The sequence below is a fragment of the Pseudonaja textilis genome, chromosome 2, assembly GCF_049901715.1.
Source record: "Pseudonaja textilis isolate UNSWEBS1 chromosome 2, rPseTex1.2, whole genome shotgun sequence".
NCBI lineage: Eukaryota > Metazoa > Chordata > Lepidosauria > Squamata > Elapidae > Pseudonaja > Pseudonaja textilis.
In genome coordinates, this window is record NC_141991.1 from 143,379,123 (window position 1) to 143,401,909 (window position 22,787).

At 42.7% G+C, this 22,787-nt stretch overlaps 1 protein-coding gene across 1 annotated transcript in view; it reads left to right on the forward strand.

The window, feature by feature from the left end:
• The window catches only part of SYN1 (synapsin I), a 102,408-nt gene that overhangs the window by 11,345 nt on the left and 68,276 nt on the right, over positions 1-22,787 (forward strand). The window contains exons 2-3 of the mRNA XM_026711633.2: positions 18,988-19,045; positions 22,626-22,717. Of these exons, the coding sequence (XP_026567418.1) occupies positions 18,988-19,045; positions 22,626-22,717 (150 nt within the window). The remainder of the gene's footprint in view (positions 1-18,987; positions 19,046-22,625; positions 22,718-22,787) is intronic.

A 22,787-nucleotide genomic window follows, 5' to 3' on the forward strand; every position in this document is an offset into this window, starting at 1 on the left:
TGTGGGAGCTTCATCGCTTGAGACTTTCAAGAAGAGACTGGACTGCCATTTGTCAGAAATGGTGTAGGGTCTCCCGCTTGGGCAGGGAGTTGGACTAGATGACCTACAAGGTCCCTTCCAACTCTGATTATCTGTCTGTTAAAATCTGTTAAATCTGAGTTGCTCAGGCTCAGGAAAGCTGCTTTATAGCATTTCATTCCCTGTCCAAAGTGTCTCTCGCCTGACATTAACAAAGGCATCCTATGCTTATCTACTCAGCTGATACTCCCTTTCAGATCTAGTATGGCAGAGATAATACAGAATAGGCCTACAGACACTTACCTGAGAATATATATATCCTTGGAAAAGAATGGAGATGATTTAGGAAGGATTCATTCTGGAAAGTTCTATTGAAATGGGGGAAATGCCTTCTGTTTTTAGTGCACCGGCCTGCAAATAGTGCATGAAGAAAAAAATAGAGGTTGTTTTTCTCACAACACCTGTATTAAGTCTATTTTGAACCTCTGACAACATATTGTATAGAACACGTGTGCTTATTCCCTCCTAGAGCATTGCCAAACTCTATTCCCTCCCCCATGGCTTTGAAATCATTTCAAGAGAAGCTATTCCAGGCAAAACGAATCCTGCAGGCAGTCTTTGATAATAGGCATGTCAGAAGACTGGTAGTGGGATTGGGTGGCCAGAGAAAATAATACCTGATCATGCAAATAAGTATAGCGGGCATATTTCTATTTCCATTTGCATGTTGTCAGATATTTTGGCAACTTGCTGGCATTCCTTTCAGCATATATGGTGATATACAGTACACTGGATCTCTCTGCATCAGATATGTGACTGTTCTCCTATTTTAGACTAACTAGGCTATATTCAAAAGTGATCTCACATGTAAAATCATTGCTATACTTCTCTATATTGACTTCTTGTTCTTCCAAAGCAACATAGCAATAGCATTTAGACTTATAGACCACTTCACGGTGCTTTACAGCCCTCTCTCTGAGCGGCTTACAGAGTCAGCCTTGTGCCCCCAACAATTTGGGTCCTCATTTTACCCACTTCGGAAGGATGGAAGGTTGAGTCAACCTTGAGCCTGGTGGGATTCGAAATATTGAAGAAATCCTTTTGATCTGAGAAAATGGTTGCAGTCTTTTAGTTTTGGCACATACATTATTTCATATCCAGCATTGCATTCAGGAAGTGCTTTAGAAATGCTTCAATCCTACAGGTGTAGTCACAGTGGTGGATGGATTTATGATTGGTCTGCAGCAGGCAGGGGAGAATTAACACTGCTTTTTGGTCAGGATCCATTTTAAGCTTACCAGGGTATTTTTGAAAGCAGGTAGCAGTGGCACAGGAAAGACAGGAAAAGTGTGGTTGGTAGAGTTGTCATTATACACATCCATGTATCTCTCTATTTATCTATCTATCATTTGTTGTATTATAGTTAGTGAGGGAGGGGGAAAAATCTTCTAAAACAGCCTTCCTCAATTGCTTTGTCTAGATGTACTGAGATTACAGCTCACAATACTGGGGGATTGTAGTTCCAAATGTTTTAGAGGAGTCAGGTTGCATATGTATTAACTTTGTTCCAAATCTATGATTAAGTCCCATCCAGATAGGCAACCACATTTGTATTTAAAAACTTCTAATGTTTGTCTGGTTTCAGGAGGTGGAACCTAGGAGAACATTTGCAAAAACAGAACAAAGAATTGAAGGTTATTTGGCTATGCTAGGCATTACCTCTGTCTGAACTTTGTGGCAGAGTGAAGGAGATGCGCAGAACAGTAGAAGGAAACGCTAGTAATACTTCTCCATTCTGTTGGTTTGCTATTAATCCAGCCTGCCTGGATTTATAAGGCCTTTGGGGGAGGATTGCCAGATGCAGGGAATAGCTGCCTTTGTATGTGATGTAGCCTAATGTCTGATGCAGCTGTGCATTAAATGGCATGTTCAATACAGTGGACTCTACCATAGAGAGATTAAAAGCAAGGGGAGGATCACTGTGGAGCAATGCTATTCTTCCTGATACACCCACAATTACTGGAATCAAATCAATTGCAATTTCATAAATGGGGATGAATTAATGTGAAAGGCCTATTGCAAATGAGATCTTAGATCTAGACAGGAAATCAAATGGCAAATGAAGTAGGTCAAAACTCCCTCTACCATCTTCTCCATGTAGTATGACTAGAAACGGTGCCCCATATAGTAGAGATTTACAAATGTGAAGTAATTAAAAAGACATTGAGGTTTGAGAAGCTCCTGTGAAAACCAGGCGCTAAAGAGAACACTCTATTTAGAAAGGACTGAGACATTTATGCTCATTTTTCTTGAGCCCAACCTGTCCAAATGTACAGATTTTGGTTCTCCCAAATCCTAACCCCTGTGAGCTGAGCCTTTTTCTGGTTAGGAATGATTGCAATAGAAGTCTACCAGACTGGGGAGAAGTTCACCAGGGCCTACAACGTTTGTAAAAATAAAATACCAGGGAAGAACAAATATTAATGCTACTGGACCTGGGCTGCAAAAGTTTGGAGGGTTACTAGATGCCAGTAGCAATGTCAACTTTCATTTGCTTTTTTACAGTTATATAGTAGGAGCCTCCATTTTTGTACCTCCAGTTCTGATAGCATAGTTCTATACTCAAGTTTATTTAACTGGAGTTCATTCAACAATATGCACATTTGTACAATCAAGAATGGTTTACTAAACACAATGTGAGTTTATACTATGATCTGTTCCTACCGTACTTTATTAACAGATTAACAGAGTTGGAAGGGACCTTGTAGGTCATCTAGTCCAACCCCCTATCCAAGCAGAAGACCCTACACCATTTCTGACAAATGGCAGTCCAGTCTCTTCTTGAAAGCTTCCATTGATGCAGCTCTCATGACTTCTGAAGGCAAGCTGAAGGCATTGGTTGATTGTTCTCACTGTCAGAAAATTTCTCCTTATTTCCAGGTTGAATCTCTCCTTGTTCAGTTTCCATCCTTTATTCCTTGTTTGGCTTTCAGGTGCTTTGGAGAATAGCTTGACCACTTCCTCTCTGTGGCAGCCCCTCAGATATTGGAACACTATTATCATGTCTCCCCTGGTCCTTCTCTTCCCTAAATTAGCCATGCCCAGTTCTTGCAACTGTTCATTGTAAGTTTTAGCCTCCAGCCGCGAAACATCTTGGTTGCTCTTCTCTGCAATTTTTCTAGAGTCTCAACATCTTTTTATAGTGTGGTGACCAAAACTGGATGCAGTACTCTAGGTGTGCTCTTACTAAGGCTTTATAGAGTGGTATTAGTACCTCCCTTGAACTTGATTGTAACCCTCTGTTAATGCAATGTAGGATTGCATTGGCTTTTTTGGCTGCTGACGCACACTGTTGATTCATATTTAATTGGTCGTCCAATTATAGCTTATTTATGATGAGTAGACAGAGCCATGGGTTTACTGCTTCAAGCTGCTGGGGAAGATGGTTTGCCGTCTTGGAACACAACATCATACGAACAGCTATTTCCAAATAAAACAAATGGCATGTTAAGGTCTAGTTTAATCTGTACCCACCTGACTTAATTTTCTACTCACTGGTCATTACTTATTTAAAGCAATCTTAAAATGCAATCCATCGTCTTTTGTAACATTAAATGATATGTCCCATTTGATGCTATCTTCAGATTCCTTTTACCATCGCTGCAGGTTACACGGAAATACTCAGTTTTTTGCAAGTTGTGATTAAAATATGTATCCTTATGAGCGTTCGGCATATTCTGAGTCTGAAAATGTTTAAGACAATTAGGTTACATTGTAGTGCTGATTTCTGAAACTTTCAGGAAATATTGCGATCTCTACTGTATGAAAGAAGAATACTTTGAAATCAGATGATTATTTTTAGCAGTATTCTCCTGAGTAGAGATTCCACCTGGAGCAACCCCTTAAGAATTATATTAGGAAGGGATACTCAATGTGTATATATATTTATTGATTGATTAGGCCTTGAGCCATATCAAAGTGCAAAGTTCCAGAAACAAATTATTACTGAAATTTGAATAAAAGCAATTTAAAATGGAATTGGACAAAATACAATTTAAAATGAAATTGGAATAAAATATCATCTAAGAGGAAAATGGAATAAAATACAATCCCCGCTGACTTTGCTTATCAGAAAGTGGACACTGCAAGCATCATAAACAGTAACCAGTTGCCAAGCATCCAAATTTTAATCCTGTGACAGCGGGGATGCTGCAACTGTCATAAATGTGAAAAAGGGTCATGAGTCACTTTTTTCACTGTAACTTCGAGCAGTCACTAAATGAATGAAGGACTACCTCTATTTGTCCCAAGGGAGATGCTAGTTTCTCTGGCAAGATCTGTTGCACGGTTGCTGGTTTTCGGGCTTCCAAAGTCACCTTACTTCTCTCCCTCACAACTGGAAAGAAACCAAAGAACGGTGGGTTAATGTTGGAGGTAACATCTGGAGAAAGCTCTAATGTTGAGAAATTTGGAAGGAAAGAGAGCGACCACGATCAAGGTGGGTGGACTCAGTTCCAGTAGCAATGAGCCACTAGAACTGAGTCCACCCACTGGAACACCTGAACACCTGAAAGATCAGGTTTGGGATCGATCACCATGGAGAAAAATGTATCTACAGGTAGTTCTCGACTTACAACCACAACTGAGCCCCGAATTTTTGTTGCTAAGTGAAATGTTTGTTAAGTGATTTTTGTCCCATTTTATGACTTTTCTTGCCACCGTTGTTAAGTGGGTCACTGGTTGTTAAGTGAATCTGGTTTCCCCATTGACTTTGCTTAACAGAAGGTTCCCCCCAAAAGATCACATGACCCTGGGACACTACAACCATCGTAAAATGTGAGTCAGTTCCCATCCCGGGGATGTTACAATGGTCGTGTGAAAAATGGTCATAAGTCACTTTTTCCAGTGCTGCTGTACCTTCGAAAGGCCACTAAGTGAACTGTTGTAAGTCCGGCACTACCTGTATACAGTTGCTGTGAGTCAACAACAACTTGATGGCACACAATCAGTCTCATGTGTACTTTGTAAGATGAGGGTTACTGAATGACACGTGGCACTAAAGGGATTCTAGAACAGGGGTGTCAAACTCGCGTCATCACAGCAGCGTCATGTGACGTATCGGGACTTCCCCCCCTTGCTAAATCGGGCATGGGTGTGGCCAGCACGTGATGCATCCGGCCCGTGGACTGGGAGTTTGACAGCCCTGCTCTAGAGTCACATTTGGCTTTTGATTGGGGTGCCCGAAGCGCACCTCAAAAGGAAACTCAGCCCGAGTAGCGGATGAGATCAAGAAAAGCCTACACTCAAGTTAATTACTTCCCCATTTAATTAAAAGTAAATGAACTAAACACAGCTAACACGATTACTGATTACTCCCCGGTGTATTTAATGATTATACTGTATTAGTTATTAGACTGAAAATAAACATTTTCCTGGCAACATTTGGAGAGGCTGTGAGGACCATGCTGGGCCTTTGAGCAGGGCCATATGTAGCCCTGAAACTGCAGGATATATGCCTGTGCTCCTAACCTCAATCTCATATTTCCTTAGTACCAAGTGAGACGCTGAGCCTTAAAGAGCACCTGGAAGGCAACCCATATCTTCTGATTCGTAACATATTCCTTCCTTCCCATTCTAAGCACTGAGTGCAAAGAGTAATGGGCTCTTCACATGCTCAGAGGCTCTTCGGTGAAGGTTGAATTATGTTTAAAAAGACGTCGGATTTGAGCTTTGGATGAGATTAATTCCAGAGAGGAGTCTGGGGTGGAGCCTGTAAGAATACAGAGATGTTATTCTTTTTTTTTTCAGAGGTCCAATGCTGAGAAATGGTGCTGTGAGGGTACTTGATGCAGCATAAGACAAGGCACTGTGTGGCAATTCAGGATGTGTTCATTGTTACTTTCTCCCTGGAGATGAAATATGGCGGTTTCACAGTGTGGTTATAGGGTTATAAGGTTATAACCAGGAGGTTATTAAAATACTGCTGTGAATGCTGGCACAGCTTTTCCTGGGGAGGCACCTGAAAAGCAGATTATTTTATTTTTTTAACCTCAGGAGAAAGAAGACAATACAGGTTGCTAAAACTTTAGCCTGCACTTCTGTCTTTAAAAAAATAAAGAAAACCTTTCAAAAATCCTCAGGTTGCTGTTGCTTTGTAGCAGGAGAAGAAGTGCTACTGCTTCTCTCCGATCTTTGCATTTCAAAAGAGATTTAGTGAGAGATTTGAACGATTTAGTGGCAGCGTTATGGAGCACTAAAGGCAACTCGCTTGAGAGGACCTAATCATGGATAGAAAAGGACCTGACAGATGTTTACCTCAGTTCTATATTTGCCAGACATGAAGTCTTCTCTGCAGTGAAGGCAGGCAAGACAGGTGCAGACTTGATGCACTGCGGAGGCTGTTGCTTGCTTGTCGGGCAGACAAATAACGCAGAACCACCAAGTCCTTTGGCAAAGCCCGCATGTTTGGCAGAACCAGTAAAGCTGCTTCTAGATGCTGCCGTTCAGGCTGTAGGAGGCTCACACGTTTGAAGTCACCCGGAATTAAAACAAAAGCAAGCCTCTGCATGTAGAAAGCCCTTGTCTCATCTCACGACATACTTACAGTATCTGGGGCTTGCTGACTAGTGTACAATGGGCAAGGTTCATAGATTATGCTGATTCATAAGCCATGGTTTACAAAATACTGCAGGCTGCTTCAGGCTTGCAGGTCACATTAAACCCTAATCAAGTCTCTTGATCCCTTGATGCGTGTTGTGAGACTCCAGGATCAACACCAACCTTTTTTTCTCTCTATTACTTTGGTTACAGTTGCTTATTTACACCGAAGTTCCTGAATAGGAAAACAGAAAAGCTTTACAACAAATTCTGCACAATGTAAAAAAAAGGTCCTTTAATGACAGGGTGTTTCTGCTTCTGTTAGATCAAGGTCCATGTGGGGCTATGAAAGACATAAGAGTAGAATAACAGAGTTGGAAGGGACCTTGGAGGTCTTCTAGTCCAACCCCCTGCTTAAGCAGGAAACCCTATATGAGGGGTGTCAAACTCGATTTCATTGAGGGCCACATCAGGGTTGTGTTTGATCTTGGATGTGCCTGGCCAGGATTGGCATGGCCACCTCAATGTCACTCGTGTCAGGGCACCCCTCCCAGGCTCTGTTTTTGGCTGCGACAGCCTCCTGCAGTGCTCCACCAGCGAAAATGGAGCTTGGGAGGAGGGCACACACGCGACCCTCCCGAGCTCCGTTTTCACTGGCAGAGACACCGCAAGCCAGTCCTTCTCTGTTTCCAGGGCGGTCTCATGGGCCAGATCTAAGCACCCCGTGGGCCAGGCCTTGAGTTTGACACCCCTGCCTTATACCATTGTTGGTATGAAACCCTATCTATACCATGTTGAGGGCCACGCTGTAAACTTGCATGGAAGCCCTGATTTTTATAATTTTTACAGTTTAAGCACATAGGTAGGAGATGTTAAGACTAGAGATGCAGATTCTTTGAAGATCTGGAAGAGGTTGGAACACACAGGAACAGGAATCTCTTTAAAACAGCCGTCTCTCTCTCTCTCTCTCTCTTTTTTTTTGTCTTACAATTAGCCTTGGGGAAAAAAATTCCTACTGCTTTAATGCAACTCATGAATAAGCCATGTCTTTCTGAAGCTCACCCAGAAGCTTGAAATAGATGTGGCCGCTTGAAGGAGGCGCTCATGTGCATTCAAGAACACTCAAAACATTTTAGAAGACTGTGCAGTTCTAGTGGAGATGCCCTTAACTTGTGGTGACAACATACAATTTTCTTAACAACCCAGAAATAGTTCCTAGCTAAAAAAAAAACGTTTTCAAAATGTTGTTTATTCTATCCCATTCGAGTTGTTTGTTTTACAATAAGCAATTTCTTTATATTCAGAAAGCTCCCTTCAATTCAGAAAATGTTATAATATTTTCCACTCCTGTTCAAGTTTTAATGTAATCTTAATACAACAATTACGACCATTGTTTATGCTGTAGTGTGCAGTGTGATCCCTATTATCTGTAGCTTGTTCAATGACATCTGATTAAAACAACCCAAATTCTTGAGTTAAGATACTTGAGGTCGGTTCTCCGGCTCTTAAAATTTCTCCCCTGTTCAGGAATGATTTATCCGCATTGTGTTCTGAATAAAGAAAAAGAGATTCAGTTAATTACAGAATAGATAGCAATCAAAACCTATGACCTGCCCTTCTGTCCTATCCAGTTTGAGAACCATACAAGAGGGGCCACATCAAAGCCACATGTAGCCTCTCCTCTGCTCTTTATTCCTCCCCAGTTTAGCCCAACCTATATATATACTGCAAGTGTGCAGGGAGAACATTTTGTTTAGAGCCAGATCTTCTTGAAACACTTCCTGGCTTTTGCCAACCCCACCCCCCCCCCCCGAAATCCCATATCATGTACAGAATTGGAGTCCAAAGGAAAATGTTGTCATGAACGTTCTGTGGTTTGTTGTCGTTTCTCCCCTCTTATCACTCACACACATATACAAGGAGGGTCTCCCAATTGCTGAAAACCCTTTACCTGATAGAATCCCAAGAGAAAGGCAGCAGTGGTGTTGACAGACATTTCAGGTCCAGATTTCTGATTCTAGGGTGTCCTCCTTCTCCTTTTTTCCTCCTCCTCCTCCTCCTCCTCCTCCTCCTCCGCTTTTCTTTGCAGGATGGTGAAGGAATAGATGTGGAGCTATATAATGGGCTACCAGGAACATGTACCTGTGTGAGCCTCAAAAAACTTCATTCCACCCCAGCAGCACTGCGAAAGATGAGCTGCTGAAACAGATCTTAGGGAGAAGTGTAGTTGTGCCTACCGGAATCAAAGTGCCCTCCTTAATTCTAGATTTCTCTCTTTCTGCTGAGGGTCTCATGAAAGCTATATCCCCACCCCCGCCCCACTTTCAGGGCAAAACTTAAAGCAGGGAACCCAAGCTTAGGGTGTTGATGGGGGAACAGATGTCACTGCACCACAAAGAGGCTGATGGAAGCACTGCAAATACGCAAGAAGCTATGCTTCTCCATCAAAGGATAGCTTCCCGCTACTAAGCTGAGCGTTCAGTGACAAGACGATCATTGCAGGAAAAACGGATGAGATCCTCGTTTGCTATGGGGATGAGTGACTGGCCGGGGTGTGGAATCAGCAGAGCACCAAAATGTACTCTTGATTGTGTGGGTGGCAGACAGAGTAGCGCACGTCCTGAAGAGATTGAAGACGCAGCTTTGTAGCAGTGCAGAAGCAGTCCAGTTCCCTGTTACACCGTGGGTTTTAGTTTGGTAGCGATAAAGGACTGCAGAGATAGTGAGCTGCAATGCGGAAACCATGGGTTGTTTTTTTTAACCTTAGCTCAAGTCTTAATTTTTTTTTAAGTGCCACGGAAGTTGAGGGATAATGTTATAAAACTGCATGTCCTGCTTTTCAGTCTCTTTCCCCAGGCTGCTTGTGAATGGCTTCCAGTTCTGCTGCAAGAAAGCAAATTGTGCAGCAAAGCAATCTTGCATGGAGTATGTTTCTCATTGAAAAGCATGCCTGTTAATGGTCAGGGCGGTGCTCTGCAGCATAAATTAGGTCTCACCTACAGATTCCTGCCAGTAATTTTTTTTTTCCTCTTGGCTCAGTTATAATGTCTTTCTTCTGGCCCGTTGCCAGAACATGACACCCTGTACTTATTTAATTTACATCCTGCCGTTCCTTCAAGAGGTCTATCAAGGGAGCATACATAGCATTTCCCCCTCCCGTTTTCCCCTACCACCACCACCACCACCACCATCTTGGGAAGTAGATAAAAGGAAAAATAAGAAAAAGATCCAGCACCTGCTTCCTCTATCTTTTATTGTGCTTTAGTTTAAAAGATACACAATCCATTTCCGTCAGGGCACTACTTTGCGCGTATCTCTGGGAAACTGGCTTTAAAAAACAACAACTCTTCAGCAGGGTGGGGAAGGCTTAGGATCCTTCAAGTGACCAGTCACAAAAGCCTGCATTAAAAAAAAAAGATTCAGAAAGAAGAGCTGCAGCATAACACATTGCAAGGATTGAAATGTAATTGGCAAGAAGCATTAAAAACAGGCTCTGAACTCTGAATGCCAGGCAGGAGGAATTTTAAAGGTTAAACGGTGCACCAGGACTGAACAAGTAAACTACAGCATACAGCTGTGGGTCCACTTGGGCTTTTATCTTTCAGTGGAAAACAGGATGGCTTCCATTCACAATAGCTCAGAACTGTGCAATGTATTTTGCAGAACACAGAACGGAAGACTACGCAAAAGTGTTGCAGCAATCCTGCAGAAACTAGAAAGATTGCAGTGTCTTGTTTTATAAAGGTCGCAAGTGAATGACACGGATGGCCAATATAGCACCAGGGCTTTCTTTGCAGGTTAAATCCAGAAATGTAGTTGGATTTGCACAAACACAGGGAAGTCCCCCTACTGAAGTGCATGTGAAAGGGTTGTGCAGAGAATGGGAATACGTGACTGCTTGATTTAGCTGTTCTTACAGTTAAAAAGGAAAATGCAAATTGACATCTCTGTTGGACAATGAAATGGTGGTTAGCAGTTTCTGGAGCAGTATTTTAGAGACAGGCTGAAAATTCTAGAAGGATCGCTGTACCGTAGATTGTAAAGCTGGTAGTTGAGCAGGATTATTATCTAAGGAAAAACAAGAGAGCGGCTTTAGAAACGGAGTTGCTGCTGCAGAGATAACCGCGAAGAGGGAATATCGATATATTTAGCTATGACAGCTGCTCTGAACTTGCATCGGAGGCAGTTTTCTCCAGTTCAGCGCCTTCCGGCAGCTTGGGAATCTAATTCCCTTTGGCCCATCTGACTGAGGGTTATGGGAGTTGTGATCCTGCAAAGGGTGCACGCGGATCTTGACACGTAAGGTGTCAGTGAAGCAAAAGAGGGGCCGAGTCCGCTTGGGAAAAAGTGGCCCTTTCGCGCGCGGGTGGCCCAGAATCTGGGCTTAGCAACAGCAAACGGAGCGTGAACGCAAAGGGAAGAAGAGTGCAGAGCTTTGCGCCAAAGCGGGATCTGCACGCCGGCCGGGACCCCCCCCTCCCTCCCACCGGGCACCGCAGAGGAGAAAACAAGAGCGTAGATTTGGGAATCCCCATCGGTTGCTCTCGGGCTTTTAGCTTGATAGATTTTTAGGCGGAGCTGGAGAGGATTGTGGGCTTGCTCCGCGTGTGTCTACCGACGAGTGGGAAAGAATCCACACACAATACAAGCGTCTTGCGACCAGCAGATCCCCTCCTCCAAATTTGTCGCATGGCTAAAGCAGTTATTCCCCCCTCCTCCCACTAATCCTAGTGAGTCAGAAAGCTGTGGGGGCGTCTTCGCGATGCTCCCAATCCGTTTCGGAAATGGGGGAGGGGGAGAGAGAAGAGAGCGAGAGAGAGCGAAGAAAAAAAAAAAGGCTATTCAGGGTTGGGAGGGGTTGTGAAAGGGGAGGGGGGTGTAAATGCTCCGTCCTAAAGGGCGACACAACTCCGCAATGGTAGGTTTGGTGGTAACTAGCGGTACAGCACACTAATCCCTGTCTCAAATGGTGAAGGCGGCCGTGGTTACATGGCTGGAATTTCATTGTTTGCAAGAACGGGGCGCAGCATTTTCCGCTATATTTTCAGGAAGTCCACGTTTGGCCTTGGGAGAGAGAGGGAGAGAGAGAGAGAGAAAAGCTTTAATCTCGATAGCGCGGAGACAGGATACCCAGCAGCTGACCGCCCGTGAGTGGGCTGCAAAGCTAAATATGGGGTGAGGTTATTAGTATGGGAGACCACCGCGGCAAATATCACGAAACATCCCAGGAGCGCAAATGTAAACAGCTTGCCAAGAAAACATCAGCGGCTGGGTTCGATGGAAAAGGACGCTTTTTTAAAAAAAAATCTGGAGTGACCCCTTTCTTTTAAAATAAGAATAATAGGATTCGAGCCTCCCGGCACGATTCCCGGTAAATTCTATCCTGCCCCTCGAGTTGAACTGCGGAACTACAACTCCCAAAATGCCTCAAAACGCTGTGAGTGCTGCTTCGCTGGTGCTGATGGGAGTTGTGGTTGAACAAGAGCGCTCGTGTTTCTTATGTGGGGGGAAATGGCGCAGCGGCCTCTCGCGGGAACGTGGCAGGCCAACTGGAAGTCTTTCCTTTATTTGTGGTACATTAAAGGGCTCACTTTTGGCTGTGAAAGCCGTCTCTTGTTTTGGTCTGTAGTACCAAAGGTGCTTTTTCAAGAGGCAACTGGACTTTGGGTTTTTCTTTGAAGACAGTTTGGTTGTCATCCAAGAAGCTTCTTCAGCAAAACATCTTCAAGGAAAAACAAATAAAGTCCAGTTGCCTCTTGAAAAAGCACCTTTGGGACAGCCATGACCTGGATGGCTGAGAATTTCCATAGACTCCATGTATATAGAATATATACCCACATAGAATCCATAGAATACATACATAGAATACATAGAATCCCTGTATCAAAATTTAGAAGAACTGGCAGGAAAAGGAGGAGATGATTTGTAGTGGATAATCTGGTCTGGAGATAGTCCAGTATTTGTTATATATTATAACTACATATATCTGAAATACATGTGCAGATTTCAAAGATATTTGTTGGGAATGTGGACAGCCACTTTGGTCTCCAGGCTAGAAGCCAGGAGACTGTAAATTCTAGTCCCATCCCAAGCATGAAAAGCTAGCTGAGTGACGTTGCACGGGTCACTCCCTCAGCCCAGCTCACCAGCAGGGGTGGGGAACTATGGCCCTTTTATGACTTATGGACTTCAACTCCCAGAATTCCTGAGCCAGCATGGGAATCCTGGGAGCTGAAGTCCACAAGTCATAAAGGCGACATAGTCCCCCACCACTGTCTTACAGGGGTTGTTTTTGTAAGGAAAATAGGAGGAGGGAGGAGTAATGTATGTGTTCAGTATCACGAGTTTATAAAAACCAAGATGGGATATTAAATAAATAGAAATAATATTCAGCGAGCACTATACTAAGAACATAAGGGAAAAAGGAAAGTAACTGTTACGTGTAACCCCTATGCTATAGCTTCTATGGCCAAAATGATGGCCAAGAAAGTCGCACTGTGTTCAATTGTTTTTAAAGTTTATTCAGTAAAATTTATTAAATAAATACATAGGGTAGTATTTATATGGCAAAAGGGGCAGCTTATGGACCATGGGCCATATGTAATAGATTTGACCCTCATTTTCATCCAGGTCTGATATGCTGGCATAGTTCTGCAGGTTCCTGTTGAAAACCATCAGAGTCCTACCATTTTAGGTAGGAAATAATGAAATACTCATTTATGCCATAGATTGGACTGAATGTATCGATTTTATATACTAGAAAAGAGCCAGACATACTCTTCCTTGGGAAAATTTAGACAATCCCAGGCTGTGCTATTCAGTATGGTCTGAACCTGTGACTTGCCGCTTGCCCTGGTCTAGGGTTTTTCTCACAGCTACCAGTCTTGCGTTCAGTGGTCTGAAACTTCAGCATATTGGGTCTCATTCTGTCTCCTGCAGTCTCTGCTGACATTTGGTAAATGGAGGAACAGCTTGTGAAGTTGTGCTACTGTACCATGCAATGTTTTTCAACCTTGGCATTGTTGCCAGTATTGCTGGCCTGGGAATTCTGGAAATCGAGGTCCAAAGATGCCAAGATTGAGGAACACTGGTGCTATGACTTGATAGAGCAGGAAGCAAAGTCCTAACCTGCCTGTTTCCCTCAGTAAGTCAATTCCAGTTTGTTGACACTAGAGGGCACCATCTTACAAAGACTGGCATAGCTGTTAGACTGGACTGTGGTTTTTATGTCTTTACATTTATATCTTATACTTTCTATGGTACAATAAAAATAGAAGGAAAAAGTCATTCCCTCCCAAAAGGACATTTATATATTTATAGCCACTTTGCTATTATGTTTATCTTTTATGATAAATATAAACTTAATAGCATGTTTTAATGATGAGATCTCTCTGCTATCCAATGTTGGCACAGAAAGACCACAACAGGACACCCTGCCTGGATGCTCCAGAACTCAACGCTGCCTAAAACAGCACGAAGACCGCTCCTATGAGGAACCAAGTCATATTTTCCCCATCAGTTGCGGCTGTGAAAGAGATACAGGTGCCCTTGGTGCTCACTGTCTGGGCAGAGAAGGGCGTGCTCTTAACAGGCAGAAGAGTTTCCAAGCAAGGGCCTGCTCATACTTGAACAGGCTGCCAAGAAGTGAGCATTGGTTCATTATGTTGGTCTGGTGGCTGGGCAGAAACACAGATTTGGAACCAGGACAATTAAGAATACCCTAGGAAGCAGCATGAAAAGTCACAGTTAGATGCCCACCAAGGCAGATCTGGGGAAATGTAGTCTCTGAAATGGGTCACTCCCCACATTGGCTATTACAGCCATTTCTACTGCAGAGCAGCAGCTGTTCTTTGGCCCATGTACCCCCTGGTGTTCACAGTGGTTCTGATTCTGTAATTTATTTTTTTCCTTTGCAGGAGGGACATCTTAAAAATCTTTTTTTCCTCTTACAGTATGAAATGCCTCCATCAAAAGCTCTTACCTTTCATTCTGCTACAATTGGCAGGGTATGACTGCATCTCACCTAGGTTACAGGATACTGCTAGTTTTACATGCATCACTGATTGTAAAATGCTGGTTTCGGAGGATATTGGGCAAAAAAAAATTGGAACATGTTTTTTTTCTGTTTGCCAGTTTGTAGAATGGAAAAGAAGGAATGTTTGTGTGGCTGGAAACAAGCTCAGGGACCTTTTTCTTTTGAAGTGAGGAGAACCAGCCCCTGACCTTCACGTTTTACCCCCCCTCTCTAAATTCCTTACGGAATTTGGTTTCTCCTAAGATTAAGGTAGGAAAAAAGCTTCTTTCACAAGGAGTAATGATTTTCATGAATGCTGGCATCTAGTTTGGTCTGGCATCGGAACAAACAGCAGGGAATGGAATGCCCCTTGGTGTTTTTCCTTGCTTGTGAAACTTGCAACGGACTGTTTTGAACGAAGCCAGAAGACTGGATTAAATAGCAAAGCTGTCCTTAGGGAAGAGAAAGTTTCCCCCATGTGTTAAGGTGGTTTTAATGCTACCCTAAGAAGGGGCAGTAAACAGGATGGGGGAATCTAAAGACAATAGTTGCAATTTTTTTTAGTTTAATTAGAAAATCCGTTTCCAAATGACATTTAAATGCAAAACAAATTTGCTTGAGAAAAGAGGAAAGCAGGAAAAAATAAGGGAAGGCAACAGTCCTTCTCCCCCCTTCCCCTTCCCAAAATGCCATCATGATGGTCTAGCTCAGGGGTCGCCAACCTTTTGGATCTCAGGGACCACCAAACTCATAATTTTAAATCCCGGGGACCACTAGTATGAATTTTGACTGACAGTGGCTGCTGACATTGGTGGGAGAGAGAGAGAGAGAAAGATCTGATCTAACCTCTCTCTCTCCCTCTCCCCCCCGCTTCTCTCACACACACACATGCACACACACACACGCACACGCACACACAGAGGCAGGTGTGGGATTCAGATTTCTTAACCGGTTCTTGGGCAGGACCTAATTTGAGGGTGTGGCCTGTGGTCACGTGACTGGCTGGGCATGGCTTGTATGTAAATATTATAAATATTTATGTAAATATTGAATTTTTTATTTAAAAAAAGAGCAACTTTTACCCAAAATCAGGAAAAGCAGGCAGGCAGATTGAGTTGCTCACAGAATCACAGATTCACTTAGAGATCTGTGTTTCTGCCATCGGCTATCTGAGTCTGCACTGAATAGAACCTTCAGTCTTAAGGGAGGTTCGGCTCTGCTTAAAATCTAAGATCTAAAGGTTAACTAGACAGCAAGACATCCAACGATTTCCTGCTTTCTAGTGAATCTAAATGTCCCGGCACAGGAGAACAGCTGATGGTTGGTGGGGGGGAAGGAAAAATAGCAATTTAGCAGGCAAGTTTACCAGCTAAGGAGTGAATGGGCGGGGAGGGTTCCCGTGGGCCATGTGGGCAGCACAGCCTTGTGTTCCTGTGCAGCATGGATTAATTGCTTTGGGGGATGCTCTGGGGGTGACATTTCTCTCTGGACCACCAAAATTTTCTCGCAGACCACCTGTGGGCTGTGGCCCACCGGTTGGCAACCACTGGTCTAGCTGATAGTTATGTATTACCTGGTTGGGACAAACTCTTAATTTTTGGTTTGGCACATCAATGTCCCTAAAGTAGCTGGTGGATTGACCAATAATTCAGATGGGAGGATCACCATAGATTGCACCCATTTCTGTGTGAAAGCTTCAAAAGACTGCAATCCCCATGCATTTTATGCCACTTAATAAGATTTGTTCAGTCCATGAAAACTTGGCCAGTCTCATTTTTGTGTGTTTCTCATAACTCCTGGTTCTTTTCTACATGGGAACTATTGGTTGATTTAGAAACTATCTTGTAAGAAATGCAAACTTTGTTTTCTTCAAAGTCTAAATTCTGGTGTATTCCACATGCCACATAAACTGAAATCTTTATCTGAGCAGCCTTTCTGCCTCCTTAGCCTCATGTGTTACATCATTCCCTACATGTTGATTCACACAAATCATGGCATAAAACTACATGCCATTAATTTGTGTCATTGTATAATTATTGGCTTTATTTAGTAGCAATAATACATTGGCATTAAAGCATTTTCCATTAATTAACATGGGGGATAATGAAGCGTTAAGAATTCTCCAGCTGGCAGCATAAGAGTATCTGAGGAACATCAGTCTGACTGATGGCATTCAGTCCTAAATATCTTTTAAAGGGGAACTGAGGGCAGTGATTTTTAAAATTCATATCCTTGCAGCTTCAGACAGTGAGTTTCAGATGTTAGGGAGAGTTCTTTGTAGAGAGAATTATCTGAGGGAGGAAGAGCAGGTTGGCCTCCTGCTTAGATGTTAATTAGCTTTTTTTCCCCCTTCCATCTGTTTTTCTCAGATTTATAGAAAATTAAATGAGAGCCGGCCACTTAGGGGATACTGTTGCTTTGCCCAGTCAAGCAAAATGCTCAGACTCAGATCATGAGTTTAGTTAGGAATGTTGTGGCTAAACTTAACCTTCTTAATGATTTTACAGTTGAACCATAAAAGTATTGGCCAGCCCTGTAAGCTTATGTTAGAAAAGTCTGTTGGAAGAGTTTTGATGTATTTCAGCACGGGGCCAACCTACCAGTTGTGGCGGGGGAGGGCAGTTGTTACAAGGAGAAGAAAGGTCCCTTGTGAATATGTATTTTCTTCCTGGAATTGCTTTTTGGATTGGAGGGAGGTCTTACTTGTCTAATTTGGCTTTTGCAGTTAAACTCAATGTAATTTGGAGCAGAGGGGATGATGATGTTTATTATTGGTCACAACACTGCATGGCTGGGTGAGCTGTTCCATGAAAGTGGGGTACAGTATTTGCCTTTGACAGCTGCATGAAGTAAAACTTAATTAATAAATTGTGCATTAATCACAATTAATTGCAACAATTGTCCCATTGAGTTTTTATTGAATAGCGGGCTCTTGTGAAGTCCGGTGAGGTTTGTTTGGGAAGAAACCCTCAATTCAATTGTCCAGCTGATATTAATGCAAATGTTGGCAGCCTTGACATAGTTTCTAAAGCTCAGTGAGACTCTCTCTATTTTTGTCCTTGGCAGGAATGAATTATTTTTTTTCTTAGCAACTTGATGGACAGGAAGGAAAGGATGGAAAAAAATATCATAAAAGGGGAGATAGAAGTGAGTGAGTGGTCTGTCTCCTTAGTGATCTTTCCCATTGTCAGCAAGAAGCTTCTGAGAGGTTTCTGTCCTGATTTGTGTGTGTGTGTGTAATTCTACAATCCTGTGTTACGTCAGCTTTAAAAATTCAGCTGCCACATTTTTTTTAAAGAGAGTTGGAGGAGTTGAAAAGTTCAAGGTTATTCTGTATGTCGTATTAAGAAATTCCAGTGGTAGCTAATTGGTTCTCGAGATTTATGAAGTGTAGAAGTGGGAGGAAAGAAGAGAGGAGAGAAGGTGGATTCTGTGTAATGGAGAAAATAATTTCACTTGGGAAATTGCCTTTGACATGCCAGATCTGTTTCTAAATAAATCAATTGGAGAGAAAATGTCTCAGAGTGATTGATATCATGGATACATCTGGATGCCTTACATGTTACTCATGGCTTTGGCCTCTCCAGATAGAAGTGTTGTCTGGAGAAAAAAATAATGACTTTTCCCTTAGAAATAAACAAGTTGTCATGGCACATTTACTACATCCAACCATATTTATATTATAAAAGATTTTCCATTTTTTTAAAAAAATGGTTTGGAAAAACTCCGATGAGGCCATATCACTTATGAGTCCTTGGATGGGAACCAAATGAGTGGATTGGCAGACATTTTAAATATTACTGGGGATTTTTACTTGTATTTAGAGATGATGCTGGCTAATGGTGGAACATTCCTGAGCAAAAGATACCAGAAGAAAATCTGATGAAACATGGTTCAAATCTGCCCTCTTCTTAGACATTCTGGGTTCCTCCAGATTTACCAAGGAAATAGAAAATGGTGGTGGTTAAAAGAGGTTAAGGTGTGGCATCAGTTCATACTTCTTGGATTATCAGGGTCAGCTTAGATTCATCCTCTTTGTAGTATATAGATCTTGTCTTCCGGTACTATTAGGAGTAAGTATGTATATTGACTCCATCTGGACTCATACCTTGAAGACAGTGGTGGGATTCAAATTTTTTCACTACCGGTTCTGTGGGCGTGGCTTGGTGGGTGTGGCAGGGGAAGGATACTGTAAAATCTCCAGTCAGAGGTGGTATTTGCCGGTTCTCCGAACTACTCAAAATTTCCGCTACCGGTTCTCCAGAACTGGTCAGAACCTGCTGAATACCACCTCTGCTTGAAGAACAATCTGACTTGGGGGTAATTTAAACATTATGATGTCTTTTCCTTTTTTGCAGGGCAAAATATTTCAAGGGGAAGAAACTTCATGGAGAATTGGACATCAAGGTTGAACAGGTAAGCCTGGAAACAAGTATTAGGGACTGACTTCTGAAATCCTTATCAGAGTTTCAACCATATAGCTTTCCAGGTATTGTTGGACTGCAATTTCCAACTAGGGCTGGCAGTAATTGGAGTGAAATAACACCAGTACCATACTGTTCTAAAAATATGCAGTGCTGTACTTGCTTGTTGTGCATTGGCCCCTGTTGGTGGGATGTGTAATTTGTTTCACCTGAGCTTCAAAAGTAGCTTAAAGCCAACTCGTATTTGTCCTCATGTTATATTGACCTTGAAACAGTAATGGAAGGTACAAAGAAATGCCATTCAATCAAATACCAAATGACCTACCAACCTTTAGTCATTGCTGACCTTGGAGGAACCAAAACCCTTTTACTCCTGTTCTGCACAAAAGAAGAAACAAATAAATAACTAGTACCTGTGTCCACATTTTTAGTTTATGTTATGTTCATCTGTCTGGAATTCTGCAAACAAATTAGAACAGTATTATGACAGGGAGCCGCAAAGCCTCCAAGGTACCCTTCACTTTAAAAGAGCAGTGAAATAATAGCATGCAATCGAAGCCCTAGAACTGTCAAGAGGGGGAAAGTGGAGTTGCTTTCAATGGGAAAAGAAACTCCCTCTGCCTGCAAGTAAGTTGCAAATATTAGACTTACTCTGGCTTCAGATCTATTCAGCAAGACTGCTTACCCACAGAGCTAATGTTGTGGGACTGCATAAGAGCATGGTTGTGTTGCAAAAGTTTTTTGTGGAGAGGAACAAACATTGAATGATGCTGAAAGTCATATTGCCTTGTGGGGAATTTAGGGAGTATTTTAGGTACGTCTTTGGTTAAGGGTAAGTCTACATGGTATGTTTGCTTAGGTTTCAATGTTGTCTCATTTGAATGGAAGCTTATTGAACTTAAAATGTGGTCTACAGACCTTTCAGTTTGCACTGAGAATACAGCATAAAATACATACCACAGGGGAAGGTTAGACCTGATGAGCAAGATATATTTCAAGGAAGCTACTTCATCATTTATATTATGTTTTTCTGCTGCAAATTCATTGGATAAAGACCAGGGAGGAGTGTTGTTAAATTCCATCTGCATGTAGTTTCTATATTTCTGCCCTTAAAATGAAACTGAGAATGAATTCAAAGTAAGTACGCCTGACGGGAATCCCTGTTTTTCTACTTTAGGGGAGTTTCAAAATTAGGTTTTTCCCCCTCAACCCTTACAGTAATGTCCTATCCTAAGTGATTTATGGGGTTGGTGAACTTCTGTCTACCTCTAGAGATTATTTTCAGTCTAGACTTTTAAATGATCTTCATGTAATCATGACTCAAAACTGGATTGTAGTACTTAAAATGTTGAATTAGAACTCGGGAGGCCTAGGTTCAGAGGTGGGTTGCTGGGGGTTTGCAGGGGTTCAGGAGAGCCTCTAGCTAAGGTTCTGTGCAGTTCGGAGAACCCCCAAACCCTACTCCTGGCTGGCCCCATCCACTCCATACTGCTCCTCCCAAGAGTCCCCAAGCGGCCATTTTGGATGCAGGTAAGAGCAGGGTGCGCGCGGAGGCTTGGGGAGGGCGAAAAATGGCCCTCCCTGAAGTTTGGGAAGGCCAGAAATGGGTCCATTTCTGGCTTCCAGAGAGCCTTCGGAGCCTGGGGAGGTCAAAAACGCCCCCCCCCCATGGTGTAGGAGGCCAACTAGGCCATACCCACCATGGCTACACCCACCCAGCAACCGGGCAGAGAATCCTTTGCTACAATTTTTGAAGTGCACCCCTGCCTAGGTTCATCTTTAACCATGGGCCAGTCATTGTCTCTCAGCCGAATCTATTGCACAGGTTGATTGAGGAGAAACAAGAAGAAAGGATGCAATGTACAGTATATTAAGTTGAGCCCTTGGCTTTGGAATGGAGTACACGCCTAACAAATAAGTAGTTTAGTCTTACATGTGCAGGCAGACCATTTTTGACCATTTAGTAAAATTCATGATTAAGGCAAAGGGTTCAAGTGATAATTAAAATATGTAATTTTTATCAGAAAGCATTTGGATGAATTTATGGACATTCTCTGGGAGCTGAGAATGGCTATTGAGAAACATTTTAAAATTCTTCATCTTCTGTAGATAGCTGAGGAAATCCAGATCATGAAAGCAGGGGGAAATGGTAATCTTAAGGGGTTGAATATTGAATGATGACTACCTTCCTATGGATGTGATTCCACTTGTTAGCCGTCAGGTCACTATCTTTGTCATGCTGTCTTTAAACTTAGAAAAAATAGTTTTCAATTATAGCACTGGTTCCATGTTAATTTAATTATTTCAGATGCTTTTTCTTTGTTGTTGTCTTTTGCTTATCAATATTCTTTTTTAAATTCCATGTTATGTTGTTACACACTATGGTCTTAATAACTTACTGAACTTTGAACTTGCTTGCATTCGTGTTGGAAGCGCTGAGGCGCTTCTGGGTCGAAAGGATTAGCCAATGATATAACTGGTGCTCAGGGGACACCTAGTTGGGTGCTCCTTTCATGTCCCCATTAATGTGCCCACCAAAGTGGTACCTATCTTATCTACTTGTGATTACTCATTTTCAAATTGCTAGGTTGGCAGGAGCTGGAATGAATGATGGGAACTCGTCCCTTCTATTCTGACCAAGGCTTCCTGAGGCCGTAATTAAGCACATGCTTAGTTAAAACAACCCTTTTTTTATTTCAACACTGGGAATTACGTTCATTCCCAACCTGTAATGAGTCCCAAACAGTCTCTCGAGATAAACACCCACCTTTCTCTCCTTTGAATTGCTGCCAAGAACTAAAGTGCCAAATTAACTATAAAAAGCCAAACGAAATACAAAGTGTACACAGAGCTTCAAGGTTTAATCCAAACAGAGTGAACGACTTTGCTTCCTGCAAAGGTTTCTCTACCTTTGCATTTCCTTTATATCTTATGGGAGGGGCAATCACTTCCAAGCCTTACTTCCAAGTCGCCCCTTTTGTCTTAGCTGCTCTTGCCTTCTAGCAGCTTCGTGCACACTCACACCAGGAACAGGCTCCCCTTGTTACTCTGCCTCGCTGCTCCCAGACTCTGGAGGTTCCGGAGGCAGCACCGCACTCCCAGATGGTCCTGGGCCCATCTCTGCATCAGACGTAGGACCCTCATCTGAGTCCCCTCCAGACTCCCAGACTGGTCCCCGTTCTTCCCCACTCTCCGATTCCGGTGAACCACAACACCGTCACACAACAGCATTTGGATCTCGAAGGTGGCTTTGCTGATTGTCAACCACATGAGCCACCGCACTCCTACTTTGAACTAGTTGAGGAAGTTGTTCACTGTGATGGGCAATTCTTCTTCAAAGGAAACTTACCTGGTCTTGCTGATTTTCTGACTGAAATATCTAAAGGACCACACTATTACCTGGAATTCAAAGACCGTCTGTCTACCTTCTGTTTGCATTTGTTGATAGACAACTTGTTCTGTGGGCTGGAGCAATCATCAAGGGTATCCCCATACCTTGAAAAGTTGATGTGGTGACAGCTCTGAGAATGTATGAATGTGCTACCCATGTGGCTTTGTCTTGTTTCTACTAGGCAGAATTCTGTGATTTGAACTTGGTGGCTCACGCTAATGGCAATTTTTCTGTTGACATGGAGGTTATGCGCAACGGGATCAAAGTAGTACGGTGAGTAGAAACATGGCACCATCCATAATTTATTACAATTGTTCAGGGTGTTTATGTACAGATGGTCCTC